This window comes from Caretta caretta, chromosome 5 (genome assembly GCF_965140235.1).
Source record: "Caretta caretta isolate rCarCar2 chromosome 5, rCarCar1.hap1, whole genome shotgun sequence".
NCBI classification, from domain to species: Eukaryota; Metazoa; Chordata; order Testudines; family Cheloniidae; genus Caretta; species Caretta caretta.
Window position 1 is genome coordinate 104,038,836 of NC_134210.1, and position 16,265 is coordinate 104,055,100.

The 16,265-nt window shown below is 42.5% G+C and overlaps 1 protein-coding gene and 1 long non-coding RNA gene across 2 annotated transcripts in view; both read right to left on the reverse strand.

The window, feature by feature from the left end:
* Positions 1 to 15,491, reverse strand: part of AK3 (adenylate kinase 3) — a 20,996-nt gene extending 5,505 nt beyond the window's left edge. The window contains exons 1-4 of the mRNA XM_048850523.2: positions 15,192 to 15,491; positions 5,743 to 5,862; positions 2,752 to 2,924; positions 1,450 to 1,568 (exon numbers count right to left, since the gene is read on the reverse strand). Coding sequence (XP_048706480.1) covers positions 1,450 to 1,568; positions 2,752 to 2,924; positions 5,743 to 5,862; positions 15,192 to 15,339 — 560 coding nt within the window. The 5' untranslated portion in view covers positions 15,340 to 15,491. The remainder of the gene's footprint in view (positions 1 to 1,449; positions 1,569 to 2,751; positions 2,925 to 5,742; positions 5,863 to 15,191) is intronic.
* LOC142072208 (uncharacterized) overlaps positions 1 to 16,265 on the reverse strand; it is a 630,664-nt gene that overhangs the window by 171,973 nt on the left and 442,426 nt on the right. The window lies entirely within an intron of this gene.

Sequence of the window (16,265 nt, forward strand, 5' to 3'; positions counted from 1 at the left end):
ACTTCAGAGTTGAAAAATACTTCAAAGGTTGTCCTGGTGGAGGGGTATTGGCAACATTGTTGACATGTAAGAGTTCAGCCTCAAGAGCAACCGTCTGTTTTCTAAAAGAAGAACCTAGGTATGTCAAAGGTTTCATGCTTTGTTTCTAGAGTGGTACACATGAAAGGGAGAGCAAAGTTAGTGACCATATCAGATCTGGTGTATTCCAAAAGAGAAAAAGCGCTCTAAGGTAGTCACTACTGAACTATGAAGAAAATGTAAAAGAATGAAGGGTTAGTCCTAAGGTAAGCAGGTACTTTTACTCTTAAGCAGGCTCTAAAAGCCTTGATCAAATACTAATACAATTTCATTGTTCTGTATAGCCAAGTGGGCAAAACACTAAATTTTAAAGTTATACCATGTAAACAGAGTAAAGATTTAAATAGAATTTGCCTTGGGAGTGACTGTTTAGTTGCCACATATATGTTCTGTCAATGGCATTTTTACAGAGTACATTGTCATACTATGACTTGATAAGATAGGCCCTTATCCTACAATGCACCTGTGCCCCCAAGGAAGTCCACTGAAGTCAGTAAAACCATTGCTGACCTAAAGTACCCTCTCTTCAACCTCTTCCCTCCAGAGAAAGCGCTCCCTCCCTGTACAAGACATGCAGGGAATTACTGAAAGGCTTGGGACTATTTCTGAGTGACAAAAGGTCAGTTTAGTAATGGGATAAATGTCTAAACATCTACATGGGAATCCACTATTGCCCCAATGGTATTCATAAAATATCTGCACCTTAACTAGAGCACCTGTGCTTAAAGAGACAGATTTGAAAAAACCCATCAACTATTCCAAAGCTTGACTACTTTTCTCTCCCCATTTTCCTCCTGCAATGCAGTATACCATATTCTCACATCACACTCCTGTTTTTAAAATATCTGACTCATGTTTTGTATTAATTCACAAGTTTTTCTACCCACTCATGCCACTTACTGATTTTAGCCTTTTATCCCCTAGCAACTTTTACTACCTTAAGTCCTTGGCCAGCCATTGAGGTAAAAATATTGGCAGATATTTGATACAGTGAAAGTTCCGGGAAGGAAATACCTACTGAAACAGCTCCACGGTTGTGAAACTTGCCCTTGCTTTTGAAGTGTTGATCATTTTGATTGTTACTGTAAAGCTTCCTATGACTGCAGTAAAAGGTGCTGTACATCACTGTACCTTTTTGTTCCTGAAGTGCTCTTGGAAAAGAGGTTTTAATCAAGTAAATGGGGGGGAGGGAGATCTACCCATAATCCAACATATGTCATTATACTTTTACTATTATTGTGTAACAAGTTGAGAGGGAAAGTGACTTAAATGCTAAGTGGTTATATCATTCACCAATGTGGTATTTGTGCATTTTAAGAGAAATGTTCCTGTTCATCCTAATGTGGAGAGAAGTGTTTGTTTACTACTTACCGGTAATAGTCCAGAACAGGCTTTGTCTGTGCCTCATAAGCCTTCAGTCTCTTGGTAACAGTCTCTGGTTTATCATCATCACGCTGAACAAGTGGCTCTCTGGTAATATCATCAAGGCCCTAATTGTGGTTAAGAGCAAAATGACTTTATATTTCTGTTTAAGTGGACTTTGTGTTATTCTGTTAGTATCAATTTCTAGTTAGTCAAAGAAAAAACAGCTCTTAGCTAAAGTAGAGGACAAGCTACCATCCATCTTATCGGTGAGATGTTTACTTTCAGCAGTATACAAAACATACTTAAACTCCAGATGCATGGAGTAGCTGTTGTTTTCAGATTGTAGTAGAGGAGCACAAGTCAGTGAAGTCACATGTACTAAAAACAGAAACCTATGTATAGTGACCCTTGATGTATAGTGGAGCAGAATGGTGGATGTCTAGAATTGTTTCAGAAATGTCATGGACAACTGGCAGTACTAAAAGGCAGATATGATTTATGGTCTCTGAGAACAGCTTGTAAAAGGTGAAGAGCAGCATGGCCATATGGTTGGAAGATAGAATATGGAAGAGATGTTACAATGACTAGTGTATAGCAGACAGCATAAAAACCAACAGAGCAGAACATTTACGGGAATGACCAAACAGAACATGGGCCTAAACAGCAGGTTTTTACTTGAACCTCACCTTGCACTTTCAATTTCTTTTGGAGGCACTTTACACCTTTTAATAGTGAGGTTGAGTGATTTAAAACAGCAGTAGACTGAAAAGACTTTAGTGCTAACAAGTGGAAGTCATTAGAACTTAATCCTACATGATATAGGGCCAAGTTTTGCCCTCACTTACACACATGCAACACTCTTTGAAGTCATTTTTGTGTATCAGAGGACAGAATTTGGCCCACGGTATGAGGGACACTAAAACCTAAGCGGTCTCTTAACAGTTTTGACTAATCATATATTAAGCTGACTTGACCTGTGAGTTATACTAGCAAGTAGTTTTGGGATTGTTTTAAAAATACTTTAATCAACAAATTGTACCGGTAGCATCCTGTGATAAGCATATCAAAAGTCAGTAACGAAAAGCCATCATGCTCTTATAAGGACTCTGTTGCATTTCAGCCATTCAAGAATCCACTTCTTGATTTCACTCATGTGTTCCAAACTATTTCAGTGTACCACAATATGCATATTACAATTCCAGTACAGAGAACCTCTGCTTGAAGTAGGGAAAGAATGGGTTACAGGTGCATTTGATAAATACAATCACAACTCACACTTAGCTTTACATCTTACAGCTTAACACTTACAACATCTTTGGGAGGATTGAATTCAAGATTGTAGACTCTGCCACTACCAGGATGGATCCAGCGTGCAGTGAGCCGTTGTTTAATGGTCTCAAATGGCACATCCAAGTTAATCACAGTATCTATCTGACATGTTTCATCCAGAGCTTCTGCCTGTGGAACTGTTCTGGGAAAACCTTTAAGGAAAAATAAACTAGTAGTAGAGCAAAGGCAGAGTTACATTATTTAACACACAGTAAATGGCCTGGATCCAACTTAAAGAAACTGCTAGTCACGTAGCACAACAATCTCTACTCTGGAGTATCACTTAACTTAGGGTCACCTCGCTCCCTTTAGTTTTTCTGGATATCATCCCAGTGTCTCTCCTCTCCTACCCTCATTCCTCATTTCACTTGACAGCTACCTCCAAGACAAAGTAAAAATCCTTAGTGCTATTATTTCCTCCCATTCATCTTTGTTCCATCACTGGCCACTTTGACTGGACATCAGATTTTGAAAAGTTCTCCACAAAATCCATTCTAAGCAGCCTGTGTAATCTCAACATTCCTTACAAAACTGATTTAACGCCAAGGCAGTGCAAAAGTCAGGACTAAGTAGGGAAGTAACTGGTAGTAGCCATAAAGGGTCAAATTCATCCTTTGTGTTGCCACTGAAGTTTACTGGAGATGTTCCAGGGATTAATTTGCCTAAAAGGAAACTGACAACAGGCCCTACTCTAAACTATCTAGCGTCCAAAGTTCTACTAAAGAACGAGGTCAGTAAAAATATTTACTTAGGTTGTACAGGAGTCTGGCATCATTAACAAAAACTAGAAATATACTGATTTTTTTTTTTTGGCCTTTCAACCATACTTTTGAATCAAGGCAATAGTTAATTTTAATTCAATTATTTCAGATTAATAACAGATCTGAGCAGTGGAGTGTCTGAAGATAACATCTTTGTTACTGAATAAACCTAACCTACCTGAAGAGAAAGGGAACCAATGTTTCTCCATAAAGAGTTTAAGCACTTATTTCTAAAGCCTTGTTTATGTGGGGCAATTGACTAGCAATAGCTACAGAAGAAACTATTCCACTATTGCTATTCTGGAATAAGAGTTACTTTTCTGGAATAGTGTACATAGGGTGAGTTATTCCAGATTTTAGCTATGGCAGTATATTTCCCCATGTAAACATGCTCTAGCAGGTTTAAACCGGAGAAAGCCCTTTTCGCATACCATTAGGAAATGGCAATTACCGCCCTATCATGAGAGTAAGGACAACTAAGGCAAAAGAGCCTTACAACAAAGCACATATTGAAAAATCTGAGAAGGCCTTACAGCTAGTATTTCAGCTTAATGACATGCCCGCAAAGTGAGGAACCAATTCACTTATGCCAAGTACTTCACTTTCTGTGTATGTGTTACAGTCCTTCAGGTCCTATTTGTGTTACAATAGATGATCCTCTCATTCCATTTCCTGAGATGACCTGTAGATGAGGGAATGTGTCTAAAAATTAGATGTGAGAGAGTGGGGAGTCGCAGCTCTATTGCTGACTCACTCAGCAACTTTGTCACTCAGCCATTCTGTGCCTCTGTTTACTCAACTGGAAAACAGGTTTTACACTTCACAGGGCTGTTATGAGAGCTGAAGTGCTTCAAGACTCTTGGATGAAAGGTGCAGTAAGTACCATTTCAGTGAAATATTTGACCTACTGCTGTATCAAAAAAGGGTGTGTATACAAACCCAAAAAAGTATATGCAGTGATACAATAAAGCATATATATAGTTTGAGTGCAGAGGAAAAGCGTTTACAGCTCTGCAAAAATAAACCTTACTCTAAAAAAGTCACTTCAGTGCCTACAAGCCTCAAGTCTCTACATCTGTAGTGGTTCAGTAAAAGCCAATAAACTGTTTTCAGAGTGCAGAAACTCACACTTTGCCATATCAGCATTACAGCAGCTCAGTAAACAACTCAGTTTAGTCTGCCCTGGAGCTACCCATGACAAACTGCAGTTGCAGAACTAAGGGTTTTCGGATGAACATGTTTAGTAGACCAATATTATTTATATAGCATATAAACTCTATTGAACTCCATGGAATTACACTAACGATGATTTTGGCTGAAGGTCCCTGTCCAAAAAGAGTTTGCAACCTAAACCGAGAGAGGACATGGGGACAGCATGTATCAACTGTGGAGCCTTGCTTCATTCTGTCCAATGAGTGCTGTCAGCTGTACGGCTGCACATTCAGGTTCACGCTGTTGCAGCTGACATTGAATGTGGTTAAAAGTAAGGCACAGATCTGCAAAACATCCGTCTTATTGAATAGGTATTCCTGCCCCCATTCACTCACAGGATTAAACCTATGTATTCCAACAAGATAGAGATCCTTCAGGGGAAAAAGAAAAGCCAGTATGTGAACATATAATTATAGATTGTATACATACAAGAGGGCACAGCTGAATTTGTGTGTGCAATCTTAGTTTTGGTATTGTGTGGCTTGACTGTTTCACATTGTAACTTTACCAAAAGAATGGTTATATCCTGAAAGAATAAGGATTTTTTTAAAAAAAAACTGAACTATTCTAGAACAAAAATTCAGCCATTTGTATTATACCATATGAGCTAGGAGCCCCAGTCGTGGATGAGATCCCCATTGTGATAGACGCTGTATGAACTAATACCATTTTGATCTTTCACCTTTCATCCAAGAATAACAAAACGTTTTATTAACATTAATTAAGCTTCACACTATCCCTATAAAGTAGAATACATACTATTATCCACATTTTACTTATGGGGAAACTGAGGCAGAGAGGCTGTGATTTGCCCAAGGTCACATGGCAGTTTAATGGAAGAATCAGAAGCAGAATTCTGATTTTCTGACTCTCAAGACCCTGGCATAATTACTAGGTGTCCATTAATTGTCTTAGAAGTGAAAGGAACACAATCTTTCCAATCTACATTTCCTGTCTTTCCCACATGCAAATGATTTCCCCCTGTATCTTAACTTACCATCCAGCAGCCAGTGGTACCGGTGTAGATTTTTCAGCTCATTCAGCATCAACCGTGTCATGATATCATCTGGGATAAGCTGCCCTTGATCGATGTAGGTCTTGGCAATGACACCGACCTCTATGGAAGCAAAACAAGCATATACTAATGTAGCAATGCCCCTCAGCAGCCCGGATACAAATAACTTTAGTCAGAAGCCTGAGGGTAGAAGGGCTGTGAATTATAAGTGACTGACGTGTGATATTTTTTTAAATCTAAGAAAAAAATATTTTCCCCTCATTTTCACTACAATTTAGAGCAGATGCCAGTGGGGGTATTCACACTGAGTAAAGTTACTCATGTGTGTTTGCAGGATCAGGTCCTAGGACTGGAAACAGGAGAAAGTCACCAATAGAGCCTCTTTAAAAAGGTAGAACAAACCAAGAACACAAATGCTCTGGGTCCAGTAAGAATGAAAGGGCCTAACATTGCCTCATATTTCCTGATCAAAAAGTTGCAGTCCTATTGACTACTTTTCTGCATGTAGTTTAGCATTAAGTTCTACAGTATGGTGAACGTTAATGTCTTTTTCAGATGGATGACGTTTTACTAAAAGACAATATCAAAGTTCCAACTAGATGCCTCCTTGAGTATTTAAGAAAGCAACATGCGTCTGAAACACTATAGCTAGAGAATGTTATTTCTTTCACTTTATCCAGATTTACAAAGGAGTGTTTTTATAAGTGATATATGCTTTCATAAATCATTTGTGGACACTATTGTATTCACATGGTATTGACTAACATTTAATACCAGCACTCCTCCACTGGTTTGGTTAGATGGCAACCGTTTATTATGGTTGGTTTCCTCAAAAAACAAGAAGCACACAAAACATACCCTCACAAATTGCTATGTAAATATGCTATAGCTTAAGCAGAAGTTAGGGGTCTGATGTAGAAGTTATTTGGTGAGGTCCTCTGGCTGGTGTTATCCATGTCAACTAGATCATTGGTTCTCAACCAGGGATACGTGTACTCCTGGGGGTACACAGAAGTCTTCCAGGGGGTACATCAGCTCATCTAGATATTTGCGTAGTTTTACAACAGGCTACATAAAAAGCCCTAGCAAAGTCAGTACAAACTAAAATTTCATACAGACAATGGCTTGTTTATACTGCTCTATATACTATATGCTGAAATGTAAGTTTGAGAGCCACTGAACTAGACGATCATAATAGTCCCTTCTGTCCTTTAACTATGAAATTAGGACCCAGTCCTCCCAGTGTGGAACTTGATTGATTTTATACGTGGGGGATTTGCAGAACTGGATCATAACTGTTAATTCAGATACAGATGCTCCCCAATTTATACAATCATTCTGTTCCAGAACACTTTGCATAACTCTAGTTCTGCATAAGTCGGAAACATATACCTGACCGTTATGCCAAAAAAACCCAACCCTCCTATTTCTAGCTTATGGAACATTTTCCGTAAGTGCAGATTTGCATAAGTCGGATCTTGCATAGCCCAGGGATGGTCTGTACTTACTTTCTTCTTGAGCTAGCTACAGGACCCCAAACAGGAGAGTTGTGTGGGAATGGGAAGACACCGAAAAACTACAAGTGCTAAAACCTTACAATTTTTAAGGTCTTGGCTGCAGTTCTTCTAATTAGAGTTTTCTGCATGCTTAAAGAACTATCAGAAGGCACTCAAGTACTATAGTGATGAGGGCAGTATGCAAACCTGAAGAGAAAAAGAAGCTTTTCATTTACAGATTACTAGCTCCTTCCTTAGCAAGTCTCAGATGGCTCAAATGCAACTGATGCACTCAAGCACTGGAAAAAGTGGCCTTCAGGTTTTGTTTGTTTTTAAAGCAGCAATAGAAGGGTAGGAACATCTTCCTTAATTAAGGCAAAGTGTTCGTATTCACAACTAGGCTGTTCACAACACTCTCACTTAGAGATGGACATCTGCCACAGCAATCAGGTCCAGATTTCAAATATCCCCAGAGTCTAGGAACAGTCAAATTCAAAGTCATGGCAGTTTTAAAATCAAAACAACTTGAATCCAGACACTTCTATTTCTTTACCCATGCTACCCCTTTCCTATCCCAGGATGTGCTCTTGGCCCACCCTTCTCCAAATGGCACAGCTTTCCTTACTCTGCCTACATTGCAAAGAGATTTCCCTCACCATGATCAGCACTACACAGAAGGAAGAAGACATGGAAATCTGTTCCTCACGAGTTTAGTCCTGGTGAGCTACATACAGTTACATGGAGTGGGAGAACCTCTTCTTCATAAAATGGAAGGTGAGCCTTTCCCCACCACAGAATGGAGCTCCTAGGACCCCATATATTCCCCTCTGCTGGAGCCCTGAGGTTTCGGTGATACGGGAACACAAAGCAGGGGATTACACTCCTCTGCAGTCCCACCAGTTCCCACACAACAGCATGTGGGACAATTTAGGTTTTAGTTGTATAAACTCACTCTACTTGGTCTCCACTGTAGGTGCCCCTGAGCAGCCACAGGGCAGGAACTCAATTAATGGCACTACAGTTCCTCAGAAAAAAGAACTCTCATGCATTGAAATTCCAAGACTTTATCAAACAGTATTTGCTCCAGCCTTGCAAAAGCAAACAGCAGAATAGCCAGGATCTAAAAACCTCTCATGCAGGCACAAAGTGATCACTTTACTAGCGGGGCCAGAGATGAAGGAGGGGTTCAGGAGCAGAGGATCTACAACTGAAAGCATTAATCTGCCAACTACTATACCAATCAGGCTAGGAATATATTTTTATATTGTCCACGTCATCCTTTATACACACATTTTGCAGAGTCTATAAATCTTTGCAAAGCCTATAAACAGTAGCTGTTCACCTCATCCTATATACACACACATTTTGCAGAGACTATAAACCTTTGACTCAAATACCTAGTACCCTGTAAAGTTTCACATTCAAGAGGTGTTATACTAGGGAAATGCAGCTGAGTTAAAGCTGGTCCTGTGTGTGTTATCCTGGGGGAAACTATGTCACACATTTCAGAAATCCAAATATTCACTCTTCTTCATTCCCCTCATTTTCTGCAAGTTCAAGTAATTTAGTAAAGAAGTGTCTCCCACCACAACAATATCATGAAACCAGCTCTCAGTGCTAACATCATGCTCTCATCATGCATATGCCTAGCTTAACCTGCTTTATTAGCATTACTGAGAGCTCCACACCCTTGTTACCATTTCCATTTGCCCCAACTAGCACGGATCCTGTACCCAACTAGTTCTGGGTGTGGTTCGGGAAAAAGGGCAGGAACAACATACATTCCCTTTCTGCAACTGCCAAACAAGTAGCTGCTTAAAGACAGATAACAAGCGTTTTTAAAATACACTTTTAAAGCATGTCAACTCTCCACCTGCTTCCATATTACTTTTATCTCAGGTGCTCTATCAAGCAGTAAGGGGTGTGGGGAATTCCCATTCTGACATCGCGGGCACACACTACAGATCCATGCTACTAGCATGGAGGGTTGGATTCATCACTCTACTGCAAGTTTAGCTATTTTCATTTACCAATGAAACGAAAGGCAATTGGGACTGGGTTTTCTTTTTTTCTGGACAGCGGGGAGGGAAATGTCCGTACTGTGAGCAAAACCATGCTAGTTTTAACCCTGTTGTAACACTGCAGCGGTGTCAGGAACACCAGGGTTGTCCTAGTGTTTCAAATCTTGGAGAGTTTTGCAAACTGGAAAGAGGATCTCAATATGAGAGGGAGAGGGAAGGAACTGGATCTATTCTTTTATATACCTTACTACTTTGCTGCAGCAGAGGACCTTTGGCCTTGTCTACACATGCAAATTGTATCTCTTATACTAGTGCAATTAAAGTGGCACACCCCCTAAGTGCAGACAGGGAAGGGAATAAACTTACTACTCCTGGGGGGATTCTGTGCCAAAAAAAATCAAAATTCTGCATATTTTATTTTTCAAAATAATGCACAATAATCACACCAGTTTCAATTGTTTTGGTAATTTATTTAAACTTCAATACAGAAAAAAAAAGTCACAATAACTATTCAACTTTAATGTGTTTAGGAAATGCTAAGTTACAAACACTTGGTAACTAATACCCTGCATTCCAGTTATAATCCTGGATTTTCATTTAAATTACATTACAGAACACCAAACAGAAAGAAAACAAGTAGAATGCCATTTTAAATTGCTCAGACTTTCACACATGAAAGTCATACAGTTTTGCTAATCATTGTCCTGGACCTGGCTCTTTGGGAAGTGCTTGATTCTGATTGTACTGACATTTTATTGACTGCTTGGTAAATGTTTTATTTGCCCTCAAAGTCTTTTTTGTTTTCAAATGGGTAAGTAAAATAAATTCTGAGCTGTAATCTAACCCCATTGTGCCACTGTGGCACAGGAAAACAGTGAGAAAGCAAAGAGATCTTCCTATCTGAGGATTCCCTTACTGTCATTTATAATAAGGCTCCTTTACATCACTCTGGCAATGTAAGGGCCTTAAAACTTTCACAGGTTTTATGCTCCTGGGGGTACTGACTGAGAATGGGAACAGTTAACTAACAATAGGAACATTAACAATGTTACTATGTAGGCAGGCTGCTACATTTTTGCCTCAGAGAATGAGCTCAATTAACTCAGGCAGGCTGCTACATTTCTGTTTCTAGTCTGCCTCATGCATAATAAAAAGCTCTACCCTTCCACGCCAGCGAGCTTCAGTAGCCCCCCTGCCACCCTCGGTGATCCATCACACAGGCACACACACCCAGACCCCCTCCCCCTCTCTGAGGCTGCTCCAGGCACATTGGAACAGGCGTGCTGCCGGGGAAGAGGCGTGTGTCCCCTGGCAGATTTCTTGTGTGTTTTTTTGCATGTGGGGCACAGAAAAATGTGAGCCATATGAATTCTGTCAGGAGTAGCTTATATCTGTGTAAGGCTCTTTATGCCAGTATAGCTACATCCACCCTAAGGTTGTGCTAACTGAAATAGTTATACCGGTACAAAACCTTCATGTATTTTTTACACAGATCTGGGCCTCTGAAAATAATGTAGGACTTCATCTGGTGAACTGTGGACCTAGAGCCATTATAATTCTCAGTTCCTGCCAAAAGCATAAAATGGATGTCTATTTACAAAACTTCTGCAACAGCTTAGGGTGTCCTTGTGGGAAGTTACTGCACAGAGCCAACAAACTTCGACCATGTTCACCAGGCAACAGGTTGCTTAGCAACGGAGAAGGCATCACAAAATCTCCCCTCCAAAGCAGGAAAGCGTGATAATAAATGCAGACTGCTAAGGACCCTCAAGAACATGCATTCAATAAGACTCTTCTCTTCAACAACTGAACTCTTGCCAAAGTTTTTAACAGGGTGGCAGTTGCTGAAAAGGCAAAGTCTAACTCTAGTTAACCTTCTATGGATTAGTAAACAGTTGTAAATCTTTTTAATTTTCAAAAGAAGACCTGCTATAGAATTGAGAAATGTGGGTTTTTTCCACTATCTTCAAAACTCACAACATTTGTTTCTTTGTGGAAAACAAGACTGTTACCCCCAATTTTCCTACATAGTAATGTTAAAACTTTGAGAGGCATTTCCAACGAGCCTCCCATCCATCCCCTTCCTCCCAGTTACCACCAAACTTCTTGAGTGTGCCATCTACACCCACTCTCTTAGCTTCTGTCTTGATACTCACTCAAGATGGCTTCTGCTCTCCTCAAGGTCACCAATGGCCTCCCAGTGAACAAAATCTAAGGGATCCAGAACTTGCTATATAACTCCTTCCAAAAGTCTCTTCTCTATTCTCCTTCTCCATTTCTCCATTGCATTTCTCCGACTCTTCCTGGTATTTCCATAACTCAGTGTTCCCTTGGTTCTCCTCCTCCTGAGCTGGCTGCTCCTTCAGTGTCTTTGACAACTCCTGTTTCTCCTCCTGATCCTTCTGTGTTGGTATTGCTTAGGGTTTTATCCTCGTGTTCCCAATCTATGCTCACTCCCTAGATGTTATCTTCTCTCATGGCTTCAGCTACCACCTTTACATCCCCAAAACCTACCTCCCTGACCCTGATTTCTCCCATTCTGTTTAGTTTTGCATCGCCAACATCTCATCTAGATGCCTAGCAGGCTTCTTAAAACATCTCCCCATTTCTTAAGCACCTAGGAGCCCCATTCCAGGACCCCAGTGTGGTAGGAGCCATACAAACACAGCCTCAAAGAACTTACAACCTAAGCACAGAACAACAACAGATAACTACAGACAGACTGATGCAGGAATACAAGGAAACAATGAGACAATATTGGTCAGCATGATAGGCAGTGGTCGCATGATAGCATAAGAGCAGCCTAACCACTGTCCAGTTAGTTACAGGCATCATAGCAAATAAGACTTTTTAAGAAGGAATTTGAATAAAGAAGTAGCTTTGCAGATGTTTACAGTGAGCACCTACCTAGTGTGAGAGGCAGCACAGGAGAAAGAACAATAGTGCTCCTCTGAAAATTTAACAAGGGAGCAATAGAGTCTGGGATCATATGCTGATCAGAGGAGGAAGTTGACATCTCAATGAGAGATAATAGGTGGGGAGCGGGGGAGGAAATAGGCCAAGCAGGGCCTTGAATGTAAAGGCAAGTAACTTATGTTTGATGTGACAGAAAAGGGAGAGCCAGTGAAGGGATGCATAGGGGCCGACATAGTCAAAGCAACAGGCAAGGAAAATGATCTTTGCAGCTGCTGGGAGCTACTCCCCTCATGGGGGTGGGGTGTTTTTTTTTACAGCGCTGTCTCCCAGCGCTGGTGCCTTGACAACACAGCCACGTTAATGTGCTGACACAGCAGCACTTTAGCGTTGGTAGTGAAGACATACCGTCAGACTCTGACAGGGGTAAGACCATCAACTGACATCACGACTATTATTCATCTGTTATTACCCACACGCAGCGTAGCTATGTTTAAACCCAACAATGCCACCAACGGCTTACAAACAATTAAAATGTTAGTGTGGACAATACCCACGTTTGAAAATTCTGCCCATTGTTTTTTAAACAGTCACTGCTGACACAGTTACAACAGCTACTTGTGGACAGGGTAATATTAGGGGTTTGGTCTTTTTTGTTTTGTTTTTAAAAGACACTTAAGAGTAAGGCAACATTCTGAAAAGCAATTACTGATTTCAGGCTCCTCATTTTCTGGCAGGCCAACCTGAGACATCTTAAAGAGGCCTGATTTTGAAAGAGAAAGTACTTAGCACTTTCTGAAAAGGCAGACCTCTTAATACCTCTCAGTTTGGGCATCCAGTATTTGAGGCACCTCAAAATCACTAGATACTTCTGAAAATCTTGGCCTATGTCACTAAATAGTCAAATAATGTTTGGTTAATATGGTTTGGCGGGAGGGGAGCTTACCAACACAACCATGACAGAAGTGAGCACCTTTAAATATTTCCCTAACTTAGGGGGTCATCTCAACTCCTTTTGATGCAGAATAGATGGAACTTCAGTGTGTGCTTGTGACACTTTTTATGCCTTTTCCAGGGACAACATCTAAAAGTCTAGTTTAAGATACCATTTAATATTAAAACCACAAGAACTAAACACCGAGCAATATGCTGTACTTTTACTGAGCACTCACTTCAAGCATGATTTTGCTGAACACTGCTTTATATCCAAGTGCTTTCAAGACATTAAAATCCTCATATAAATATTCCACAGAGATATTCATACATTAAATGAGTTTCATACCAGCTGCCAAAGCAAACACATAAAAACCCTCTGCAGACAACTAACACCGTACGAAAAATAAAGGGGAATGCTTTAACCTATACTGCATATAGAGTCCAGCCACAATCAATGTTTCATCTATTTTTAACAAAACGTTAGAAAGAGGTGAAACACAGATGACCATTTGTATTTTATAAATGTGCACAATTAATATTAACCTCATTTCTGCTGGTTCCTGATAAAGCCCTCCGCTTTAAAGCTATCAACATTTCATCTGTGGTGTCAGGACTGTACCTTACCCCACCTACCAAATTGCAATCAAATGGACTACAAGGATGCGGGGAGGGTGTCTTGTGGATAACATGATACTGTCTAGGAAAGGGAATTAAAGTACAGCTAAAAATGCTTCTAATAATAAAACCATTACTTTCCCCAATAAACTGTGACTGTAGTTGCCCCTGGAATGTTATGTGATCATGAATGAGAAGGGACATGTTTCATAAGATAATATCTCTATTAAGATATGGTTCATACAAGAAAAAGTATGACAGCCCAGAATTCAACAAAAGCCTTAAGGCATCAGTATCACTGCCAAGAAGCAGTGTTTCACTATTATGAATTGTGACTGCTTAACCAGTTATTTGGGACACTAAATCTATCCCCTTACCTCCAGATTATTGTGTTTCTACTTAACTATATGTACACATAAGATTTGTTTCTCAGCACCTCAACACCTTTTAAGTATGTTATTTAATTTAAACACGTGACCAAAAAGGCCCCCCTGCGTTTCACCAGTTCAGCTCTCCCAATTTGCATCACCTAACCTAACTCCCTCTTACCAACCTTTGGAGTCTCTGAAAGGAGAAGGAGCTGTTGTCTTCTTCTGGGCTCACTCTCCCCCTCCCAGTTGATCTTATAATTAATCATGTCATGCATTTATGTAACACCTTTCAACCCAAAAGAACTCAATGCACTTTACAAACTATGGCCCAAGTCTTCAGAAGTCCCCCGCTAACTGTGAAGTCATTCCAAAGTCAGTAACTTGGGTCCTGGTTTTTAGAGCACCCACTTCAACTGAAGTCCATCAGAGATGTGAGCACTCAGTACCTCTGGGGGAAAGACATGCCAGACATCTCAAATACTGGACATTTGTTACCAAGCATGTAACTGTTTCACCACTGAAGTGTAAACCCCTGGCAGCAGGAATGGATTATGGCATGCATGCAACTCGCATGCAATCTGAACAAGGGAGTTATGGCCAAGGACACCCAGGCAAACTCTTCACTGAGTGCGGTGAACTGAATGGCCGAAGACCCATTCCCCAAACCACAGGCTATTTTGATTTACCGATCTCAGAAGGACAAAGGGCCCACACGGTCCCCGAAGGGAATTCAAGCTCAGATCTAGGCGAGGGAGCCAGGGGACTGCAGGATCACCATTACCCAAACAGCTGAGGCTACAGGCAGTTTATTCAGGAGCGAGGAGCTGGGCGGTCAGTACACACGGCAGCTCCTAGAAACTCCTCTGCCTTGGCGACAGGGGCAGGATAAATGCCACAGCCAGGGGCGGGGAGGCTGGGAACACAGGGACTTACTGGGCTTCGGAGCCTCCCTGTGCCAGCGCAACCATCCCCCCTTCAAAATGACTTTCGCTTCACCAGCCGGCCCCCGGCGCTGCAGGGTCGGCAGCCTCTGGGAGGAGACACGGCGGCCGCTGCCTGGGCCCCCTGCCCGCCCCTACCTGTCCTTCTCTGCAGGTTGTCCCGGAGCAGGTCCCCGCTGGAGAGGTGCTTCAGGGCGAAGTGCTTGACTATGCGGGAGGACACGGTGCCCTTGCCGGAGCCCGGCGGGCCCATGATCACGGCCCGCAGCAGCGGCCGCACCACCATGCCGGGGCTGGCGGGAGGGGACCCGTTTCGCTGCCCGGCGCCCGGGGAACCCTTCTCTGGGGCTGCGGCCGCTGCGCATCCCGCGCGGCGCGGAGCCCAGGGCTAGTGGCGCGGCCGCGGGCGCAGCCGCTGCGGGACTGCGCTGCACTCGCGGGGCCAGGAAGTGGAAGCGCTGCCTAGAAAGCCCAGCCCAGCCCCTCCTCCCCGCCTTCAACCTTCCCCTCCCCGGCCCGTCTGTCTGTCTCCCCCCGCACAGGCCCGCGGCTCGAGCTCCGAGCCCCAGGCTCCCGTGCAGCAGCGACCCCCGCCCGTCCCGCAGGGCTGCCCCGGGCCGGGGAGGCTGCAGGCTGAGGCGGCGCGGGGAAGCTGGTAGGAGCAACCGGCGCTGGTCCTAAAAGGCGCCTTATGCCCCCATCAAACCCTCACGCAGCCGCTGAGGGCAGAGCAGCCACTAGTTTAGCTGCGGGCCCTGGGCCCCCCGGGCGGGAAAGAAGAAAAGTCGGAGGGGGAGATACAGAGGAAGGACGGGAAGGGGGGAGATACAGAAGGAAAGAAAGAAGATGTTGCCAGGGCAGGAAAGCGGGCCGCTGTAAAGGTGCCCTCCGCCTGTCATGAGTCAGTGGCCCAGTTCAAAAGGACTTGCCAGGGTCTGAGTGGGAATTGACAGAGGAGGTAATGTTGGGGTTTCCTGTTTAATTTCATATCAACCGTATAACATCGCCTCCAGAGTGAACGTTTTCGCACTGCTCTAGTCATCTCCTTGAAGGCCTTGGCTGGGACATCCTGTTTGGCAAACAAATCTATATTCCAGCTAAGACAAAGCAAACACGGCTGTACAACAGTTCACAGGCTGCAAGACAGCTCTGTGTCCATTAGTTCTTCAGGGAACTAAGTGAAGCAGCTCAAGATGCAAACAGTCAAAGATG